The sequence below is a fragment of the Narcine bancroftii genome, chromosome 3, assembly GCF_036971445.1.
Source record: "Narcine bancroftii isolate sNarBan1 chromosome 3, sNarBan1.hap1, whole genome shotgun sequence".
Taxonomy (NCBI): domain Eukaryota; kingdom Metazoa; phylum Chordata; class Chondrichthyes; order Torpediniformes; family Narcinidae; genus Narcine; species Narcine bancroftii.
Window position 1 is genome coordinate 286,082,313 of NC_091471.1, and position 20,437 is coordinate 286,102,749.

The following is a 20,437-nucleotide window of genomic DNA, read 5'->3' on the forward strand; positions in this document are numbered from 1 at the left end:
TATAGTATCCTTGGAAAAATGTTCATTTTAATACAGTTTATCCTTCCTATCAGTGTTAGTGGTAGCTCTTTCCAATGCTCTAAATCGTCCTGTAATTTTTTCATTAGTGGATTGTAATTGAGTTTATATAATTGGCCTAGATTTTTGTTTATTTGCACACCTAGGTATCTTATTGCCTGCATTTGCCATCTGAATGGGGATTCCTCCTTAAATTTTGAGAAATCCGCGTTATTCATAGGCATTGCTTCACTTTTATTTACGTTTATCTTGTATCCCGACACTTCTCCATATTCCTTCAATTTCTTATATAGTTCTTTTATTGATAGTTCTGGTTCTGTTAAGTACACTATCACATCATCCGCAAATAGACTGATTTTATATTCCCTGTCTTTTATTTTTATTCCTTTTATATTATTATCTATTCTTTTCGATTCTGCTAGTGGTTCTATAGCTAGCGCAAACAATAATGGTGATAGTGGGCATCCCTGCCGCGTTGACCTGCTTAAGTTAAATTGCTTTGATACATGTCCATTTACTGTCACTTTCGCTAACGGTCCCTTATATAATGCTTTAATCCAATTAATATACTTCTCCGGTAAACTGAATTTTTGCAATACTTTGAACAAGTAATTCCATTCTACTCTGTCGAAGGCCTTCTCTACGTCTAAAGCAACTGCTACTGCCAGTGCTTTATTTCCTTCTACTGCATGAATTAAGTTAATAAAGTTACAAATATTGTCTGTTGTGCGTCTTTTTTTGATAAATCCAGTTTGGTCTAAATTTACCATTTTCGGTACCTGTTCTGCTAATCTGTTTGCTAATAGTTTAGCTATTATCTTATAATCTGTGTTTAGCAGAGATATTGGTCTATATGACGCTGGTGAGAGTGGATCTTTCCCTTGTTTTAGTATCACTGTAATTATTGCTGTTTTACATGAATCTGGTAAGTTTTGTGTCTCATCAATCTGGTTGATTACATCCAGGAGGGGCGGTATTATTAGATCTTTAAATGTTTTGTAGAATTCTATTGGGAGTCCATCCTCTCCTGGTGTCTTATTATTTGGTAATTTTTTTATTATCTCTTGTATTTCTACTGTTCCAAATGGTTCTGTTAATTTATTTTGTTCCTCTATTTGTAGTTTTGGTAGTTCAATTTTAGTCAAAAATTCATTTATTTTCCCTTCTTTCCCTTCGTTTTCAGTTCGGTATAATTGTTCATAGAATTCTCTGAAGTTTTCCTTAATTTCTTTTGGATTATATGTAATTTGTTTGTCTTTTTTCCTTGATGCCAATACCATTTTCTTAGTTTGCTCTGTCTTAAGCTGCCATGCTAAGATTTTGTGTGTTTTTTCACCTAGTTCATAATATTTCTGTTTTGTCTTCATTATATTCTTCTCCACCTTATAAGTTTGTAATGTTTCATATTTTATTTTTTTATCCGCCAATTCTCTTCTTTTGGTTGTATCTTCCTTTATTGCTAATTTTTTTTCTATGTTTATTATTTCCCTTTCCAACTGCTCTGTTTCCTGATTATAGTCCTTCTTCATCTTGGTTGCATAACTTATTATTTGTCCTCTAATGAATGCTTTCATTGTGTCCCATAGTATAAACTTATCTTCCACTGATTCCGTATTTACTTCAAAGTACATTTTTAATTGTTTTTCAATAAATTCTCTAAAATCCTGTTTTTTAAGTAGCATGGGGTTTAATCTCCATCTATACATTCTTGGAGGGATGTCCTCTAGCTTTACTGTCAGTATTAAGGGTGAATGGTCCGATAGCATTCTCGCTTTATATTCTGTTTTTCTTACTCTATCCTGCATACTAGCTGATAACAAAAATAGGTCTATTCTTGAGTATGTTTTATGTCTAGTCGAGTAGTATGAGTATTCCTTTTCTTTTGGGTTTTGTTTCCTCCATATGTCCACAAGTTTCATTTCTTGCATTGATTTAATTATAAATTTGGTTACTTTGTTCTTCCTGTTAATTTTTTTCCCCGTTTTATCCATATTTGGATCCAAATTCAGATTGAAATCCCCTCCTATTAGTATGTTCCCTTGCGTATTAGCTACCTTCAAAAAGATATCTTGCATAAACTTTTGATCTTCTTCGTTAGGTGAATATATATTAAGTAGATTCCAAAGCTGCGAATATATCTGACATTTTATCATAACATATCTCCCTGCTGGATCTATTATTTCCTCTTCTATTTTAAATGGCACATTTTTGCTAATTAATATAGCCACTCCTCTTGCTTTTGAATTATACGATGCTGCTGTTACATGTCCTACCCAATCTCTCTTTAATTTCTTGTGCTCCAATTCAGTTAAGTGTGTTTCTTGGACAAATGCTATATCTATTTTTTCCTTTTTCAGTAAATTTAGTAGTTTCTTCCTTTTAATTTGGTTATGTATTCCATTAATATTTAAAGTCATATAGTTCAGCGTAGCCATTTTATATTTTGTTTATCTTCTCTTTCCGTTTTTCCATCATTACCTTTCCTCCTTTTCCATTTCTGTTTTCTTATTTTCAACTCTTTACCAGACAACATTCCTACAACATCCAACATTTTCCTTATTCTCCTATTTCTATCTTCTTTATCCCCAATCTCCCCTTCCCCTCCTGAGTTGTCCTTTATCCCTTGTCGGACAACCACATCTCCCCTCTCCATTTGGATTTGCGAATCCACTCGCAAGCGTCAACTGATTTTGCAGTGACCGCTCTTTTCCCCCACCCAGCCCCCCCCAGAAAAGATTTCACTTTTCATATGTCACAAAGGTCACTCTTTTAATTCCCTCCTTATTCTCTCTATTCCATTACCTTCCCTTATTAATTCTTGTCTATACTATCTATGTTTTCCTCTAATTACAGATACTTTCACGTATGCCCATTGTCTCTATTCACTCTTATACCTCTTTACCCGCATACATATCAATCGTGGTCATTTTTACCCTCATTACCCGTCTTCATCCCTCAGTCTAATTTTGTCTTTACCCACATACATATCAATCGTGATCATTTTTACTCTCATTACCCGTCTTCATCCCTCAGTCTATTTTTGTAATTGTTCTGCAAATTTTCGTGCTTCTTCTGGATCCGAGAACAGTCTGTTTTGTTGTCCTGGAATAAATATTTTCAATACCGCAGGTTGCTTCAGTGTAAATTTATATCCTTTCTTCCATAAAATCGCTTTTGCTGTATTGAACTCTTTTCTCTTCTTTAGGAGTTCAAAGCTTATATCTGGATAAATGAAAATTTTTTGCCCTTTATACTCCAGTGGTTTGTTGCCCTCTCTTACTTTTTCCATTGTTTTCTCCAGTACCTTTTCTCTTGTAGTATATCTTAGGAATTTTACTACAATAGATCTTGGTTTTTGTTGTGGTTGTGGTTTAGGGGCCAATGCTCTATGTGCCCTTTCTATTTCCATTTCTTGCTGTAGTTCTGGACATCCTAGGGCCTTAGGGATCCATTCTTTTATAAACTCCCTCATATTCTTGCCTTCTTCATCTTCCTTAAGGCCCACTATCTTTATGTTATTTCTTCTGTTATAATTTTCCATTATATCTATTTTTTGGGCTAGTAATTCTTGTGTCTCTTTAGTTTTTTTATTAGATTCCTCCAATTTCTTTTTTAAGTCTTCTACCTCCATTTCTGCTGCTATTGCCCGTTCTTCCATCTTGTCCATTTTTTTCCTCATTTCTGTTAAGGTCATATCCATTTTATTTATTTTCTTTTCTGTGTTGTTTATTCTTCTTCTTAAATCATTGAATTCCTGTGTTTGCCATTCTTTAAATGACTCCATGTATCCTCTAACAAGAGCAAGTATATCCTTTACCTTGCCTTTCCCTTTATCTATTTCACTGTATTCTTCCTCTTCTTCTTCTTCTTCTGGGTTGGCCATCTGTTGTTTCTTTGATGCCCTTTCCTCCTCTTCTTTCTTGTTTCCATTGTCTTCTGTGGTCTCTTCTTGCTGCAGGTGTTCTGCAGCTGTCGTTGCCGGCTGTGGGGATTGACTCCCCAGCTGGTCCCCCCTCCCGTCGGTGTGTTTTTTTTCATGCGCATCGCGCATGCGCGAGGAGTCGCGCATGCGCGGTTGCGCACTTTTACTCGGCTCTGTGAGCCATTGTTGTAGTTCTTTTTCTACCGACCTGAGGTAGTGGGCTCCTCTCTCCACAGCGGGCCTCTTCGGACACGTAAGGCCTTCACCTTTTTCCTCCGTTGTCTTCTCTTCCTCTCTTCTTTCCGTTGATTTTGATTTTTCTCCTTTTGTCTCCATCTTCTTTCCACCTTTATACTCACTTTTCTTTAACTTGTATTTCTGTGCCTTTGTATTTTCTCTTGTTTTTCCCGACTTTTCTGGAGAGGGCTGGAGTTCACCGTCCGGCCACTACTCCATCACGTGACTCCTCCAAACTCACAAGTCTTGATGATCCGTCTTTCAGAGATATTCTTCAGAGGAATGACCATCTTTTGGGCACAAATGAGAAGTGGTCTTATTTATTAAAAGCCACTTATAGGATAATACAAGTCCTATCTTTCCAGAAGGTCAAATTTTCTTCTGCCATTTTCTTCTTTAGAGTCATGGAGTTTTCTTCCATGATGGGGCTGCACTCTTATTTTCAAAGGAGCAGTTGGAAAGTGGGTTCTCTTTTAAAAATCTACTTATTTTCTGTATTCCCCCTTTATTAGGAGTAAAAGATAACAGCACCCATTCTGGTTACTGTAATTCAACCCTATCTTTCACAAGGTTCCAACTCCTGTGTGTGTCACACAGGGCCATAACTTCAAAAACTGATTCAAAATGTCTGAATTTGATAATATATTTCACCAAATCTCTCATGACACATAGTATGTGATATCATTTTTATCTTTGAAGCCGATAATGTCTTTTCACATTGATGTGGTAAATGCATTTAAGTCCACCGATGCCTCTGTGATGTCTGACCACATGGACACAAAATGGCTGTGTTTCTGAGATAACACCTATTATATCTCAGAAGCTCCTGTATCTCAAGAACCATCATAAATCCTTTCAACTCTTGACTTCAACTTCAATCAGCAGCCATCATTCCGTCTCTGCAAATGGCTCTCCATCTTCCATCTCAAAGAACCATGTGTGTTTAAAATGCTAATGTGTTGTCTTTGTGCTGAAGCCAACTAACAGCTGCAAAGAACGTAGAATGTAAATGAGCCCTGACAATCCAAAACTAACTTTTACTAAAATATACATACATGTATGAAATATAGTTTTAACATCAGACTAAAGATTAATATTAGCACATCTGTTACATTATACAACTTAATTCAATCGTTCAACCATGAGAGAAATTAACTAAGTCCATGAATTGTTTCTGGAAAAGCAGGGTTTGAGAGTGGGCACATTATTGGGCTGATGGGATGGGAGAAGGAGGAGGAATAGGATTTAGCAATGGGCTGAAGGGAAAGAACGGGGAAATTATCTTGGACAAAGAGCAATGCCTGCAGGGTGACCGACTTATGGAATCTGCATCTGATGTTTCTGAGCCCAATTGACCCATCAATCAATCAGTGGATGTGGTGCATCTGTCCTCGATTCACCATGAAGAGTCAGGCCAGTTGTGTTCTGAAATGTTTTCAGTTCACTGTGTGGTGTAATACCAGTCAGCCATCGATCTGTGCTGTTCACTATTTGATTTTGATTGTAAAATGGTGTAACAGTTCCTAGTTAAATTTTAGAGTCAGACCGCTTGCTTTGTTTGACTCACCTATGATCACTATTCAGTGAATTTCTTTGTATATGTTGGAATAGACCCATCGTTTAGCATTGTTCTGCATATGTAGACCAGATGATCCCAATTCACTAATTGGTGTCACTCTGTGCACGAGGCTTTAGCGTCACTGTTATGTGTATTAATGGTGTAACTAATCTCAGTGCATATTCATTGTCAGACCCCAGAGGTGGTGTAACTGATTGAAGTTCAATATCCAGTGCCCACTGATCATCTGGAAATCCTGATAGTCCAGCACCTGGCTTATCCATTAGTCTAGATTGCATAGAGAGCCAAAGAAAGGGAAGATGATCAACCTGGTGAACCTCCTCTGGACTGTCTCCAAGTCCAGTATATCCTTCCTCAAGTATGGAGACCAGAACTACACACAGTTCTCCAGGTGTGGCCTCACCAGTACCTTGTATAGTTTCAGCATGATCTCCCTACTCTTGAATTCAATTCCTCTAGCGATGAAGGCCAACATTCCATTTGCCTTCTTAATAACCTGTTGTACCTGCAACCCAACTTTTTGCGATTGATGCATAGCACTCCCAAGTCCTTCTTCACTACAGCATACTACAATTTTTCATCATTTAAATAATAATCTGCTCTTCTATTTTTCTTACCAAAGTGGATGACCTCGCATTTACTAACGTTGTACTCCATCTGCCAGACCTTTGCCCACTCACCTAATTTAATTATATCCTTCTGCAGCCTCTCCACATCCTCTGTACAATTTGCTTTTCCACTGCAAACTTGGCTTCACGACTCTCTGTCCCCTCTTCCAAATCATCATTGTAAATGGTGAACACCTGTGGGCCCAGCACCAACCCCCTGCGCCACCCCACTTACCACTGTCTGCCAATCAGAAAAACACCCAGTTATCCCTACTCTCTTCCTTCTATCAATTAGCCAATCTTCAATTCATGCCAATACACGTCCCCTGATTCCATTCATCTGTATCTTATTGATAAGTCTCTTGTGTGGCACCATATCAAACGCCTTCTGGAAATCCAAATATACAACATCAACCTGTTCCCCTTTATCTACTGCACCCATTATATCCTCAAAGAACTCCAACAAGTTTGTCAAACAAGACCCGCCTTTTCTGAATCCATGCTGCGTCTGCTTGATGGAACCCCTTCGTTCTAAATGTCTTGCTATTACATCCTTAATGACAGCTTCAAGCATTTTCCTGACTACAGACATTAAGCTAACTAGCCGATAGTTACTCTTCCAGCCTATGTCTCTTTTTAAAAAGTGGTGCAACATTTACTGTCTTCCAGTCTGCTGGACCTACCCAGAATCCAGAGAATTTTGGTAAATGACTACCAACACATCGACTATTACTCCTGCCATTTCCCTCGGTATCCTGAGATGCATCCCATCAGGATCAGGATATTGGTCCGCTTTCAGTCCTAGTAGTTTGCTCATCACTATCTCTATTGTAACAATTATTTTATCGAGGCTCTTACCTCCCTTTGCATCCGCATCACCACTCTATGGCATGCTGGATGTGTCTTTCACTGTGAAGACTGACAAAATATTTGATCAATTCCTCGGCCTATTCCTCATTATTCAATATCAATCTCCCTTTCTCATCTTCGAGTTTCTGCAGTTTCTTGCGGTCTTGGGCAGATGAGTTTCTGTCCATGCAGTGATGCACACTGACAGGATCTGTTCAATGGTGTATCTGTAGAAAGCCAACTTTCCTTTGACTTCTGAGAAAATAGAGGTGTTGGTGCACTTTTATGACCATCACAGTGGCCTGGAAGGATCAGGGCAGGTTCCTGGAGATGTTAACTCCTAAAAACTTAAGCCACCCACTAGTTTCACCTCAGCACCATTGATGTGGACTGATTTGTTAGCTCCATCCCTTTCCGGGAAGTCTATAATGGCTTCTTAGTCTTGCTGACATTGAAGGAGAAGTTGTTGCCCTGGTATCATGCCACTAGCCCTTCTAGTTCCCTTCTATACTCCAAATCATTGTGAGAGAACCTACCCTCAAAAGTGGTATCATCTGCAAATTTATAGATGGTGTTGGAATGTTTTTTGACCACACAGTCATGGATGTGCATGGAGCCTTATGGGAACCTGCTGCTATGGATGATTGTGAAGGAGGTGCTGTTACCAATCTTCACTGAATGAAGCCTGCGAGACAGAAAGTTGTGGATCCATTGGCAGAGAGGGGTGTGAGACAGAGGTAACGTAGTTGGGGATGGGTTTGTCTGACATCATCATGTTTGATAATCTATTGAAAATGGAGCAAAAATCAAGGAGATACTTGTAGGTGTCCTTGTTGTCCAGATGCTCCAGGGATTAGTGTAGAGCCAGGGAGATGGCATCTGCTGTGAACCTGTTGCAGTGGTAGATGAATTGGAGTAGGTTGAGGGTGGCTGGAGTTATTGTGAGCCGTGACCAACCTGTCAAGGGCACTTCATGATGGTGGACCACAGAGCCATCAGCCAGTAGTCATGATGTTTTTCTTCGGCATCGGGATGATGATGGCCATCATGAAGCAGGTGAGTACTTCAGCTTGTGGTAAGAGGAGGTTGAGGATGCCTGTGAGTACTCCCATCAGCTGGTGTGAGCAAACTCACAGGACACACTCAGGGTCTCCATCTGTACCAGTTGTTATCTGAAGGTTGACTTTCAGGAAGGCTGTTCTGACGTTTGTCATGGTCTCTGGGTGGAGGTGTGGCTGAGGTTTGAGAGGCGTGTGCCACTGGCTTGCTGGCCTCTGCCTCGAAGCAAGTGTACAATGCATTTTGTTCATCAACAAACATATTCTGTTTGTTATTCTGCCTGATTTCACTTTATAGCCTGTGACGGTATGCATGTCCATGGGGTCCATCTGGGATTGCAGCTTCTTGGCTTCTCTAATGGCCTGGTGCAGGTCAGACCTTGATTTCCTGAACTGGCTGGATCATCTGATGTGTATACTTCAGGCCTGGCCTTCAGTTGTGAGTGGACCTCACTGTCTGCCATAGTTTCCAGTTGGGGGAGGGTCCACAGATTGTTCTTTTTGGCACACAGCCTTCCATGCACTTTATAGTAGAGATGCATTTGTTATGCTTGGTTGCTGAATCTGGACCAAGCATGCAGGATGTCATCTGGTTCCTCAGTCCAGCAAAACATGTCATTCACCACTGGGCCTTCACATGGCTGGTTTAATTAGCATAGCAATTAGCGCGACACTATTCACTATTACAGTGCCAGCAACCCGGATTCAAATCTGTAAGGAGTTTATATGTTTTTCCCATGAATGCATGGATGTCCTCCAGGTGCTCCGGTATCCTCCCATGTTCTGAAGACATATGGGGTTTGTAGGTTAATTGGATGTATTTGGGCAATGTGAGTTGGAAGGGTCTCTTTCCATGCTCAATATCTAAATTAATTAAAAATTAAATTAAAATTTCAGCTTCTACTTGTAGGTGGGTAGGAGAAGCACTCACCTTGATACAGGAGAATGATAGATATCTGGAACTTGCTGCTAAAGGAAGTAGTGGAAGCAGATACTACGTTACCATTGAAGAGGCATTATGACAGATACATGAACATGCAGGGAATGGATGGAGGGATGGAGACTATGTGCAGACAAGCAGTTTAAATTGGCATTGGGGCTCACACAGACATGGTTGCTAAAGGGCCTGGGGCTATTCCTGTGCTGTACTGTTCTATGTAATTTTCTATGCTTTTAGTTGTGTTCTAGCATGCTATGTGTGAAGGGTAGATGTGCAAGTGCACAGCTTGGAAAATAAACTTTTTCAATAAAGATAATAGTAAACCCGGAGCAGCTTTGTCTCCCTTACTTCATCTTTCTCAATCCAAGCAACTTGCAAATCGTTGTAAAAATTAGTGGGGGAAGGCAGACAGTGCAGTTAACACTCGTACAGTGACAAAGATAACAAACTCTAATCCCTCTTTACTGCTGGCAATCACTGAAAGTTATGCATGTTCCTGTCTAGTGGAGCTGTCGCCAGCAGGGCATTTAGTTAGATGAAGAAGTACTCTTAACTTAAAAACAAACTTACCCCCAGTCCATATTCAAGCAGTTGATAGTAATACTGTACACAGATTATACAGAGTTATTTGTAAGCAAGTCTCATAGCTCAAGAGCCACAGAAACCACAATATAGAGCCCTTCTTGCATTCCAGTGTGGCATGAGCCATGTGACCCACAATGAATTGCCTTGTTTTCAGTTTGAAAATAGACTTGTTTTTTTTTGTCAGACTGGTTTGAAATACTCAAATGAACATGTTAATTGTTTGCTTTCTAATAGTAGTTATAAAAGTGCAGGTAAATATAATCTTATATATCCCCTTTTGATGATCTGAGGTTGGTTGTGGACCAATGAAAGTTAGAAAATTATTTGGGGTTTTGCACAGCCATTTCTTCCAAAATGTTCCAAAGTTTAACTTTTTAAAAATGGGATTAGATAATGTATTAACAACTCCCAGAGTTAAGGACGGATGATTGAACTCTTATATATATAACCATATAACCATTTACAGCACAGAAACAGGCCAGTTCAGCCCCACTAGTCTGGGCCGAACATCTTTTCCCACATAATAACCCTTCACACCTCTCCTGTCCATATACCTATCCTTGAATATTAACATTGATCTCGCTTCTACTTGATTGATATGTACTTATTTGACACATATGTTACTTCTCAATTTTGGAAACAATTGGTAATTGATGCTTAATTTATCAAATCTTGTAAATGGCTATCCATCCGAATATCAATCTTTTTCCATTCCAGTTATGGGAAGTATTTTCTTCCATTGATAAGATCAAAATTGTACACCAGGGATGCACATCATGTGATCTACCAGTTGTTTCTGTCCTTCCCCAGAGCTTCAAGGCTTAGTGGCAAGGTCAAGTATATGGATTGTGTTCTTTCTTGGGCAGTCCCTCATGATTAAGGATGAGATCTATTCATTTTTATGGACTCTGAAATGGCTGATTGCAGACTCTTCCGCAGATGGGGCAAGAGATGTCTGAAAGGACAAGCAGGCAGCAGCTCCCAATGCATGGACTCCAAATTCTGAAGTAATTCTCAAACTCTTCCATCACTAAGTGGTCATGGGCCTTGGATTTCCAAGAACTTGTCCAGATGTTGCACTTCTTCAGAGATGCTTTGAACATATCCTTGAATCTTTTCCTCACTAATCTCTTCCTGTCATTGAGTTCAGTATATTGTCTGTTTCAGAAGTGTGGTGTCAAACACATGTCCTATCCAATGTGGTCAACAGTGAGTGCACCTATGCCCCCAAAGCTGGCAATGTTGGCCTGGGAGAGCTCAATGACATTAGATCACTTCCAGTGATTTTTGGAGAATGTTAGGGTGGCATTGTTTGTGTTCTTTTTTACCCCCTCCATAAATCTTCGTCCGCGAAGCCAAGCCAAAGAAGAAAAAAAAATTGAATATAAGCACTGCCACCCAGGAAATCATGGATTTTGTGCCAGAACTGAGGAATTAACAGATATATCTTTTCTATTATTTGACCAAAGACTGAAAAAATGGTTTATTGTGAGAGGTGGGAAGTTATTCATATTTTCAAGGGTCTTGGTATGAATCTTGTTGGAAGGCAAAATGTGCCTATGTTGCCTTGAGCAAGGCCTTTGACAAGGTCCCATATGGTAGGTTAGTCTGGAAGGTCAGATGGCCCTGATAGTAAATTGACAGAGTGTTGGATAATGACAAAGGTTATTTGTGATGTAGATGAACTAGGCAAAGAATATGGCAGATGGAGGTTAAACCGGAGTAGGACTTGCATAGTAATTGGTGGTGCCCTAGAAGGTGTTGTAGAACAGAGACCTTGGGATACAAGCACATAGTTCCTTGAAAGTGGTGTCACAAGTAGACTGGATGGTGAGGAAGTGTTTGGAGTATTTGCCTTCATTGGTCAGGGCACTGAGTGCAACAGTTGGGACATTATGGTTCAACTATACAAACAACTACAGATTGATGAGCTTGTTGGCACAACAGGCAGTTCTAGTTGTACAACTGTAGGAAATATGTCAAAAAGTTGGAAAGAATAAAAAAAAATGATTCAGAAGAACTTTACTGGGACTGGTGGGCTTGAGTTACAGGGAGAGGCTTGATAGGCTGGGAATTTATCCTTGGAACATAGGATACACCTTATAGATGTATATTAATCATGAGGGGCATAGGTAAGGTAAATAGCCATTATCTTTTTCCCTGTGTAGGAGAGGCCAAAACTAGAAGAGACAGATTTAAGGTGAGAGAGAAAGATTTAAAGGCTGCCTGAAAGACAAATTTTCAGATATAAGATGGTAGGCATATGGAACCATCTGCCAGAGGAAATTTAAAAGATATTTAGACGGGTACATAGATTGGAAGGATTTAGAGTGATATGAGACAACAACTCTGGTGTTGTCAACTTGGGCCAAAGGGCCTGTTTCTGACAGCACATTTAGCATAGTGGTTAGCTCAATGCTATTACAGTGCACTGGGTTCAAATCTGGCATTGGCTGTAAGGAGTGTTTATGTTCTCCCCATATCTGCGTAGATTTCCTCTGGATGCTCCTGTTTCCTCCCATCCTTCAAAACATATGGGGGTTGTAGGTAGATTAGGTGTAATTGGGCAGCAGGGGCTCATGGGCCAGAAACGCCTATTAGTGTGCTATTTGTCTAATTTAAAATTTAAGACCCAATCACCCACATGAGATAGGTTGTCAGATGAAAGAGTGTCATCATTACAGAAAAGGAGATGCTGGAAGTCTTAAAATGCATTAAAATAAAATTTCCAGGAAATGACCAACTGTATCCTTGGGCGTTGTGGGAAACTAAGAAGAAATTGCATGGGCCATGGGAATGGATATTTGTTATATCATTAACCACAGAAGTAATTGAAGTTATGAGTTCTCATCCTTCCATAAAAGTGCTCAGCTGCTGTACACTGTACTCCAGCTATGGTCTGACCAAAGCCCTGTACAAGTTGTAGCACCCATCTTTACTTTTTCCATTTGTATTCCATTTCTCTTGCAATTTGCTTTTTATCATTAATTTTACTGATGTTGGCCTAAGACTTGAACCTGTGTCAATTCACTATTTACATACTGCCATCTTCAAAATAACGAGTTTACTTCTCTTGATCCTTTTTCAATGCTTGTATCCCCAAGGTGGCACTTGTTTCAGCATTATTGATCCCACTATTTAAGTTCTCAATGTTGCAATTAGAACTTTTTGTTGACTTTGCTGAATGGCATTGAAATTTTTCTGAATCATTTGGTTTCTAGTATCTGTGAGGCTGGTCATATTGTTTTTTAATTTGGTGCTAATGGATTTATTTAATTCAATACCAAAACTTGAATGTAGAATATCATTACAGGTATTTGTTAGGTATTTAATCTTCCTTGACTGCAGTTTAACGTGTGTATGTTATGCTTTACTGTGCATTCTTTGCAAGATGTCATTCATTTAACAAAAAATATTTATAGCTATTTCAAACATTGACTATTGTTACAGAGAGAAGTATGTACTAGAACAAGATATCCGAGAGAAAGAGGAGGCAATCAGGCAGAAAACTAATGAGGTGCAGGTATGTAAATTGCCTTTATGATGCAACCTCACTTTATCTATTTTTTTATAGCACTACTTTATTTATTTTGAAATGTGGTTTATAGAAATGTTTGTTCTGTGATACTTCTGAAAAACAATGAATTTCGTGACACGTTCATCACAATAAATTCTGATTCTGAATCTTAATGCTTTTACTGTGTTGATTTTCTTGTATGTGTGAACAAAGGATATTAACTTAAAGGGGACCTCTTGAATGTTCCCACTATTCACTATGAACCCCTTGTTAGACTGAAAGTAACATAGGGTGCACCCTTCCAAAGGCAATGTAATGCAAGTAACAAGCAGATGAGAAATATTAATTAGAATCATAATTAGTTCACAATTGACTGTGGGACATATTGGCAGAGCTTTGTCTTCTTCAATTTGCATAGTATTTGTTTCATTAAATTATTATTCTGGAAGCTAGCAGATCATGACTATGGTCCACATACAAAAAGCTCTGCCTTTCTAGCCTTCATCCTTTATGAATAGCCATATGGGTGGGGGGCGGGGCGTGGCAAGATGGCGTAGAGTCTAGACGTGTAATCCTGACCTCTCTGGCCTGACTTTTAAGAACCCGTTTTTAATTCTTTGTTTTCAAATTTAAACTTTTTAAAAACTTAGTTTAAAGTATCAAGGAACTGTTATGGCCATTAATGGTAAAAAGATTAAACCTCAAGTGCAGAAGAAACTACATTTTCAGAGTGTTGAAGATTTAGGGCCTAAACAGCCTGCTACAGCTTCAGGTTTAATTTTTTCCGTTCCTAAACCACAAAGATTGCCTGTGGGAGCTGAAAAAAAAATGACTACTACTCACCAGGAGAAGGATATCGCTGGAATTGCTCGTTCTCAGGAGGAAGGTGCGTGTTCCCAAGAAGTGGATCCTGATTCTGACAGCCTGCCAACTTTAACAGAGGGAGCACGCAGGAAAATGACTCAATTGTTTGAAACCACTCAGGTAGTACTCCAACCTGAAGAGCTCGATCTTATCCGTGAGTTCTTGAAACAACAGCAGGTTGTGGGGGGAGACCAGCATCAGCCCCCTGAGGAAGTCGGGGTGCCGTCGCTGGGAGTTTAGACTCGCAGTAAGACTGTTAAAATGCCTGGTGTTGAGCTGCAGCAGGAGCTGCAGTTACCTGGTTCTGTCACTACGTTAAAGAAAGCAGGGTTGAGTCTTTCTGAATTACAATTTAACCTGTTAAATACTGTCACTCAGGCCGATAATGCAAGAGTTGGCTCAAATGAAAGATAGTATGAGGTCAGAAATCACTACAGTAAATGCACGTGTGGAAGAATTTTCTGAAGATTTAAAAAAATTTCAGTCTGCCTTTTTGGAATGTAAACAGCAAGTGGCCTCTAATGCAGAAAAAGTGACGGAGGTGGAAAAATCCGTTAAAGAATTGCGAAAACGTGAGAAGGAGTGAGAGTGGAAAGTAGACTATTTGGAGAATCAAAGTAGAAGGAATAATGTGAAGATTGTTGGTTTGCCGGAAGGTATGGAAGAACAAGATCCTCTTCGTTTTTTTACAGAACGGATCCCACAAATATTGGGGCAAGAATTTTTCTCTGGAGGCTTGGTATTGGAAAGAGCTCACAGAGCCTTAAGAAGAAGACCTCTGCATGGTCAATCACCGAGACCCGTGATAATTCGATGCTTGAATTATTTGGACAGAGAAATAATACTTCGTCTAGTAGTGCAAAATGCGAGGCAACGACAAGCTCCATTAATGATTCAGAACAGTAGAGTTTTTTTCTATTCCGATTTGAGTCAAGAGGTTATTCAGCGTCGGCGTCGATTTAATCCAGTTAAAGAAGTTTTGTGGCGTAAAGGGTATAAGTCTACTTTTTGCTATCCGGCAGTGTTGAAGGTGTTTTGTGGAGACTTTCAATCTTGGTTTTTTTGAGAATGAGTGTGAAGCAATGAGTTTTGCTGATTTGTTGCCAGATGTAAGAGGACAAAGACGTAGCCCACCATTGTGTCCTAAAGAAAAATCTGGTTGTTCTGGAAATGGAAGAAGGGAGAAATGGGAAAGGAAAGAGTCTAACTTCTCTTGAAATGGGGTCGCCGAGTTTGGAATCTCTTGGATGAATAGAAGAACTTTCTTATTCTTACTTTATTTTTATGTCATTATGATACCTTGTTGTTATTCCTTGTTTGGCTGGGGAGGGAGAGATTTGCTCTATGTTCTATTAGTCATCAGCCACTGGTGGGTGATCCACACCCAAGTTTGGTTTAGGGATTACTACCTTTTGGTAGTGTTTTTTGGGGGGGGGGGTTTATTTTATCTTTTTTTTTCATTTTCATTTTATTTAGTCTTTAATTTGTGGTTTCTTTTTCTATTGGAGGGCCTAATTTACATTGATTTGAGTTTTTATATATCGATATTATTAGTTCTTAATAATATTAGTAGTTATGTCAAAGTTGAGGTTTGGTACTTTTAATGTTCGAGGTTTAAACAGTCCGATTAAGCGTAAACGCACTTTGGCGTATATTAAGAAAATGAAAATTGATGTCGCTTTTTTACAAGAAACACATCTGAATGTCAAGGAAAGTATGAAATTGAAGAGGGACTGGGTAGGGATTAGATAAATTTCAACTTGCTTTTGTATATTTAGCATTATCTGTAGCGAAAAAATGTATTGCTAGTACGTGGAAAGATACCAATATGATTGATATTAATAGATGGCATAAGGAGATGAAATATTGTTTAATAATGGAAAAAAAATCACATGTTTCGCGTGATAACTATAGTTTTTTATTAATAAGTGGTTGTTATATTCAGAATATTTACATTTTGATTTACATTGATTAGATCTTAATATGTATGCTTAATTTTTCTTTAATTTTTTTTCTCTTTATGGCTCTCCTTAGGAAAGTTTCTCTCTTTTTCTTTTTTTTTCTTTTTTCTTTTGTATATATAAAATATATCGTTCATGTTTGTTATATATGTTACTTATTATCTGTAGTTTGAATGAATAAATAAAGTTTAAAAAAAAATGAATAGCCATATGATACTTTCTTATCCTGAAATGAACCTTCCTTTCTTGTTTCTCACTAGTTGTAAATACACAATTTGATTCTTTGCCTGACTTGAAATATCTATTTAATATAGATTTACATTGTAATTCATTCTTTCGAGGACTGAAGACTGCAGATCTTAAAACCTTCCTCAATGTCCTTGGAAAATGCTTCTCTTAATTAGGTCAGATTACTTCAGTGGTAGGACACTGGACATATAGGGTGTAAGCTTCATTGGAAATACTGGCATTTATGAACCATCGTTAACTGGAGTTTTCTTGTTATTTTGTTGACCACTGCAGTTTTCCTTGTGATACTAGATCTGCAGTATTGCTGAGCAGGAAGTTCCCGGGTGTCGCATTAGTGGCAATGGAGCAATGAGATATCAACAAAATCATACAGTGTATCCCAAAGCCTTCTCAGTCATTGTGGAGGATTTCAAACAGGCCGGCTAAGAGAAGGTACTCCTAATACCAGCACATTTCCTGCAACATCAGGAGAATGAACATTCTGGACCTCTGCTATACCTCCATCACTCCATTCCATGCCTGTACTTGGGAAGGCCGGACCACCTAAATGTGCTCCTCCTCCTTGCATATAGATAGAAGCTGAAGAGCACAGAACCAGCTGTGAAGACTGCATGAAAATGGTCTTGAGAGGCAGAGAGTGGCTTCTTAATTGTCTGGAGATGGTGAACTGGCAACGTTCAAGGAATGAATATGCCACAGTGGTCACTAATTTTAATCAGGAAATGTGTGAATGAGTGTCTTTCTACTCAGACTATCCAGGTTTAATCAAATCACAAGCTGCTGATGAACCACAAGATTTCAAGATTCAATTTATTATAATAGTAAAAACTCCATATCATATTACATGAAATTCCTTTTTGCCTGCTGCAAGGCAGACAGATTCTACCCCGGCAGGAACTGCCTAAACGTCTCTTACAGTCAGAGAGAGAGAGAGAGAGAGAGAGAGAGAGAGAGTCCCCCCAGAGTCACCAAGTGTCCGTAGATTCTCCTGCACCTTTTCCACAGGCCCTGAAGCCACACAGAGTTCAGTCCAAACCATTGGCAACCCAAGCTCCGATACAGTTAGGAACCCTTCAGCGCCCTTGGCAATTCCTTGCATCCTGATTCCGATACCTGGTACCCTCCAGCCAGTTCAAGCCAGTCTCCAGCAGTACGTAGCCAAGCGCAAATCTCTCATCAGCAGTCTCCAGCAGCCCACAGCTTCTGCAGGTTCCTCGCCTCGTCACCAGCAGCCTGTCCCATGAACTGGTCCCTCAACCACAGAGCCTCCTCACTGGTCTGCTGCTGAGGGACCAGTTCGTGTGATGGGTTGCTGGCAATGGTCAGGATTGAGTCAGGACTAAGCACCTTCGCTGCTGGTTAGTGAGCGGGAGATGATTGGGGTCTTGCAAACGAAGATGAGATTAGTGGTGTTAGGACCGAAAATTCAGAAACATACAGAAAATCCAGGTATATCCTCTGCAAGGCCATCACCAATGCAAAGAGGTAGATCGGAATAAGCTGGGGAAATCATATGAAAAATTGAAGTATTGTAAATTGCAATACATCGCTTCCAGACAAATTCAATGTCTTTTGCTTGCTCAGAAAGAGAAAACAATCACGAACCCTCGTGAGCATCCCCCCCCCACGTGTGACTCTGTACTCCCATTTCCGAGCCTGTCATGAGCAGAACCTTCAGGAGAGCGAATCCTCAAAAAGCGTCCATTTCAGCTGGCGTGGTCCTTAAAATTTGTATGAACCAACTGGCTGGAGTTTTGTGGACATTTTCAACATTTAGCTACAGTAATCGGAGGTCCTCACCTGCTTCAAAAGGGCTTCCATTATTCTTGTGGTGAAGAAGAACAAAGTTACCTGTCTCGATGACTATTGGCCAGTGGTACTGACATTGCTGTGATGAAGAGGCTGGTTATGGAGTGAATCAACTTGTGCATCAGGAAGGACCTGGACCCACTTCGATTCACCAATTGTCGCAACAAGTCAATGGTAGAGGCAATCTCTCTGACTTTCCACTTTGCACTGGATCATTTGGACGACTGAAACACCCATGTCAGGCTGTTGTTTATTGACTGCATCTCAGCGTTCATGTTGCATTCAACACCAACATACCAGTAAAACCCATGGTCAAGCTAAAGGATCTTCCACTATGTTTGTCCCTCTGCAGCTGGATCCTCAACTTTCTCATAGGCAGACCCCAATCATCTCCTGCTCACTAACCTGCAGGGCAGGGAACCCCAAGGCTGGTGCTTAGTCCTTACTCTATTCTTTGTACACCATGACTGCAGAGCCAAGTTTAGCTCCAATTCAATCTTTTCCATGTTGGCTGAATAACTGGAAATGATGAGTCAGAACGATCTTGCTCTCTACATCACCAAGACCATTGAGCTTATTGTTGATCTGAGGGACCAGGCAGCTACCCACACTGATGGAAAGGAGGTGGACAGATCCTGGATCCTGGCAGTCCATATTTCAGAAGACCTTTCTGGAGCTAGTACATCAAGGAAACTGTGAAGAGGGGACACCAACTTCTTCCTGTACTTTCAAAGGAGTCTGAGGAGATTTGTCATGTGATCGGATACTCTATCAAACTCCTACAGGTGCACTGTGGAAAGCATAGTGACTAATTGCTTCACTGTCTGCTTTGGTAATTCAAGTGCCAAGGAATGCAGAAGATCACAAACATTGCCAGGTCCATCATATGCTCTGACCTCCCATCCATTGTCAACAGCCATTTGAGATGCTGCCTCAACATTATAAAGGACCCCCAACACCCTAATCAGAATCTCTTCCCACTGCTAACTTCGAGCAGAAGCTACAAAAGTCTGAAGACCAGGATCTTTAAGTTCAAGAACATTTTATTTCCAACAGCTGTCAAGCTCTTGAGTCTCTCCTTGTTGCACTATTGAAGAGTCACTGTGAACTTTTATTATCTAATGTATGGTTTATATTGTCTTAGTAATTCAATTAGTTTACAATTACGGTTTTTCTTTTCAAGTACCTTTACAGCAGCAGAAAATAAGAATTTTGGTGTACATATGTATGACACAATAAACATGAGATTTATCAATTTTTCAAGTCTGAAGAGTTTATAACTTGAAAGGGAACTTGCAGATGATACTGTACCTTTTAGTCTACTGTACTTTTCATTCTTGTTCGTAGGGAGTAACACATTTTGATGTTGTTGCACTAGTAGTCTGTCTGCAGAACATTTTCAGATAGCAACACAATCTCACACCACAAATGAATGGAGGAAATGAATGTTTAGAGCTGATGTGAATGGTATTGAATTGCACACTTCTGACTTGCCTTAATGGAAGTGGAAAGACTTTGGAGTATCAGGAGGTATCAGAAAGGTCTTTTAACTTGCTTTTATAGCCACAGTATCTTTGTGGATGGTCCTGTTGAGTTTCTGATCAGTGGTGACCTTCAGGATATCGATAGTATAAATTGAACAATGGTAATACAATTGTATACCCGGGGAAGTGGTTAGATGCTCTTTTGGTTGCAAACGATCACTCCTTGCACTTGTGTAGTGTGAATTTTACTTGCCACTTTTTGGACCTTTGTATATTGTTCTGCTGTTTGCAGCCATGGTGTACTTAATTTCCTTGGGGGGAGGGGGGCAGAATTTTTAAGATCAATAGAACATTTCACAGTCATATCTCCTCACAATAACACCATCTACAAATTTGCTGACGATACCACAGTCATTGGTTGTATAAAAAGGGGCAATGAGTCAGCATATAGGAAGAAGATTGAAAACTTGGCTGAATGGTGTACTAACTATAACCTCACATTCAATGTTACCAAAATCAAGGAGCTAATTGTAGACTTCAGAAGGGTAAAATGAGAGTTCAAGTTTAAGTTTATTTATCATCCGATTGCACCACCCGGAAAAACTGTGTTCTCCGGTCCTCCGTGCAAAACATGCAAACACACTACCGGACAATACACACAGACAAGCAATATAGAGTATATGCAGGTCAAATATATAAATAAATAAATATTGTTTAATAAATAGTAGTGTCTTTGATAGTTAATGTGAGTAGTTCA

The 20,437-nt window shown here is 39.5% G+C and overlaps 1 protein-coding gene across 9 annotated transcripts in view; it reads left to right on the forward strand.

The window, feature by feature from the left end:
* eps15l1a (epidermal growth factor receptor pathway substrate 15-like 1a) overlaps window positions 1-20,437 on the forward strand; it is a 375,808-nt gene that overhangs the window by 128,656 nt on the left and 226,715 nt on the right. For all 9 annotated transcript variants that reach the window (XM_069928475.1, XM_069928480.1, XM_069928481.1 and 6 more), the window contains one exon: window positions 13,247-13,319. In XM_069928475.1, coding sequence (XP_069784576.1) covers window positions 13,247-13,319 — 73 coding nt within the window. The remainder of the gene's footprint in view (window positions 1-13,246; window positions 13,320-20,437) is intronic.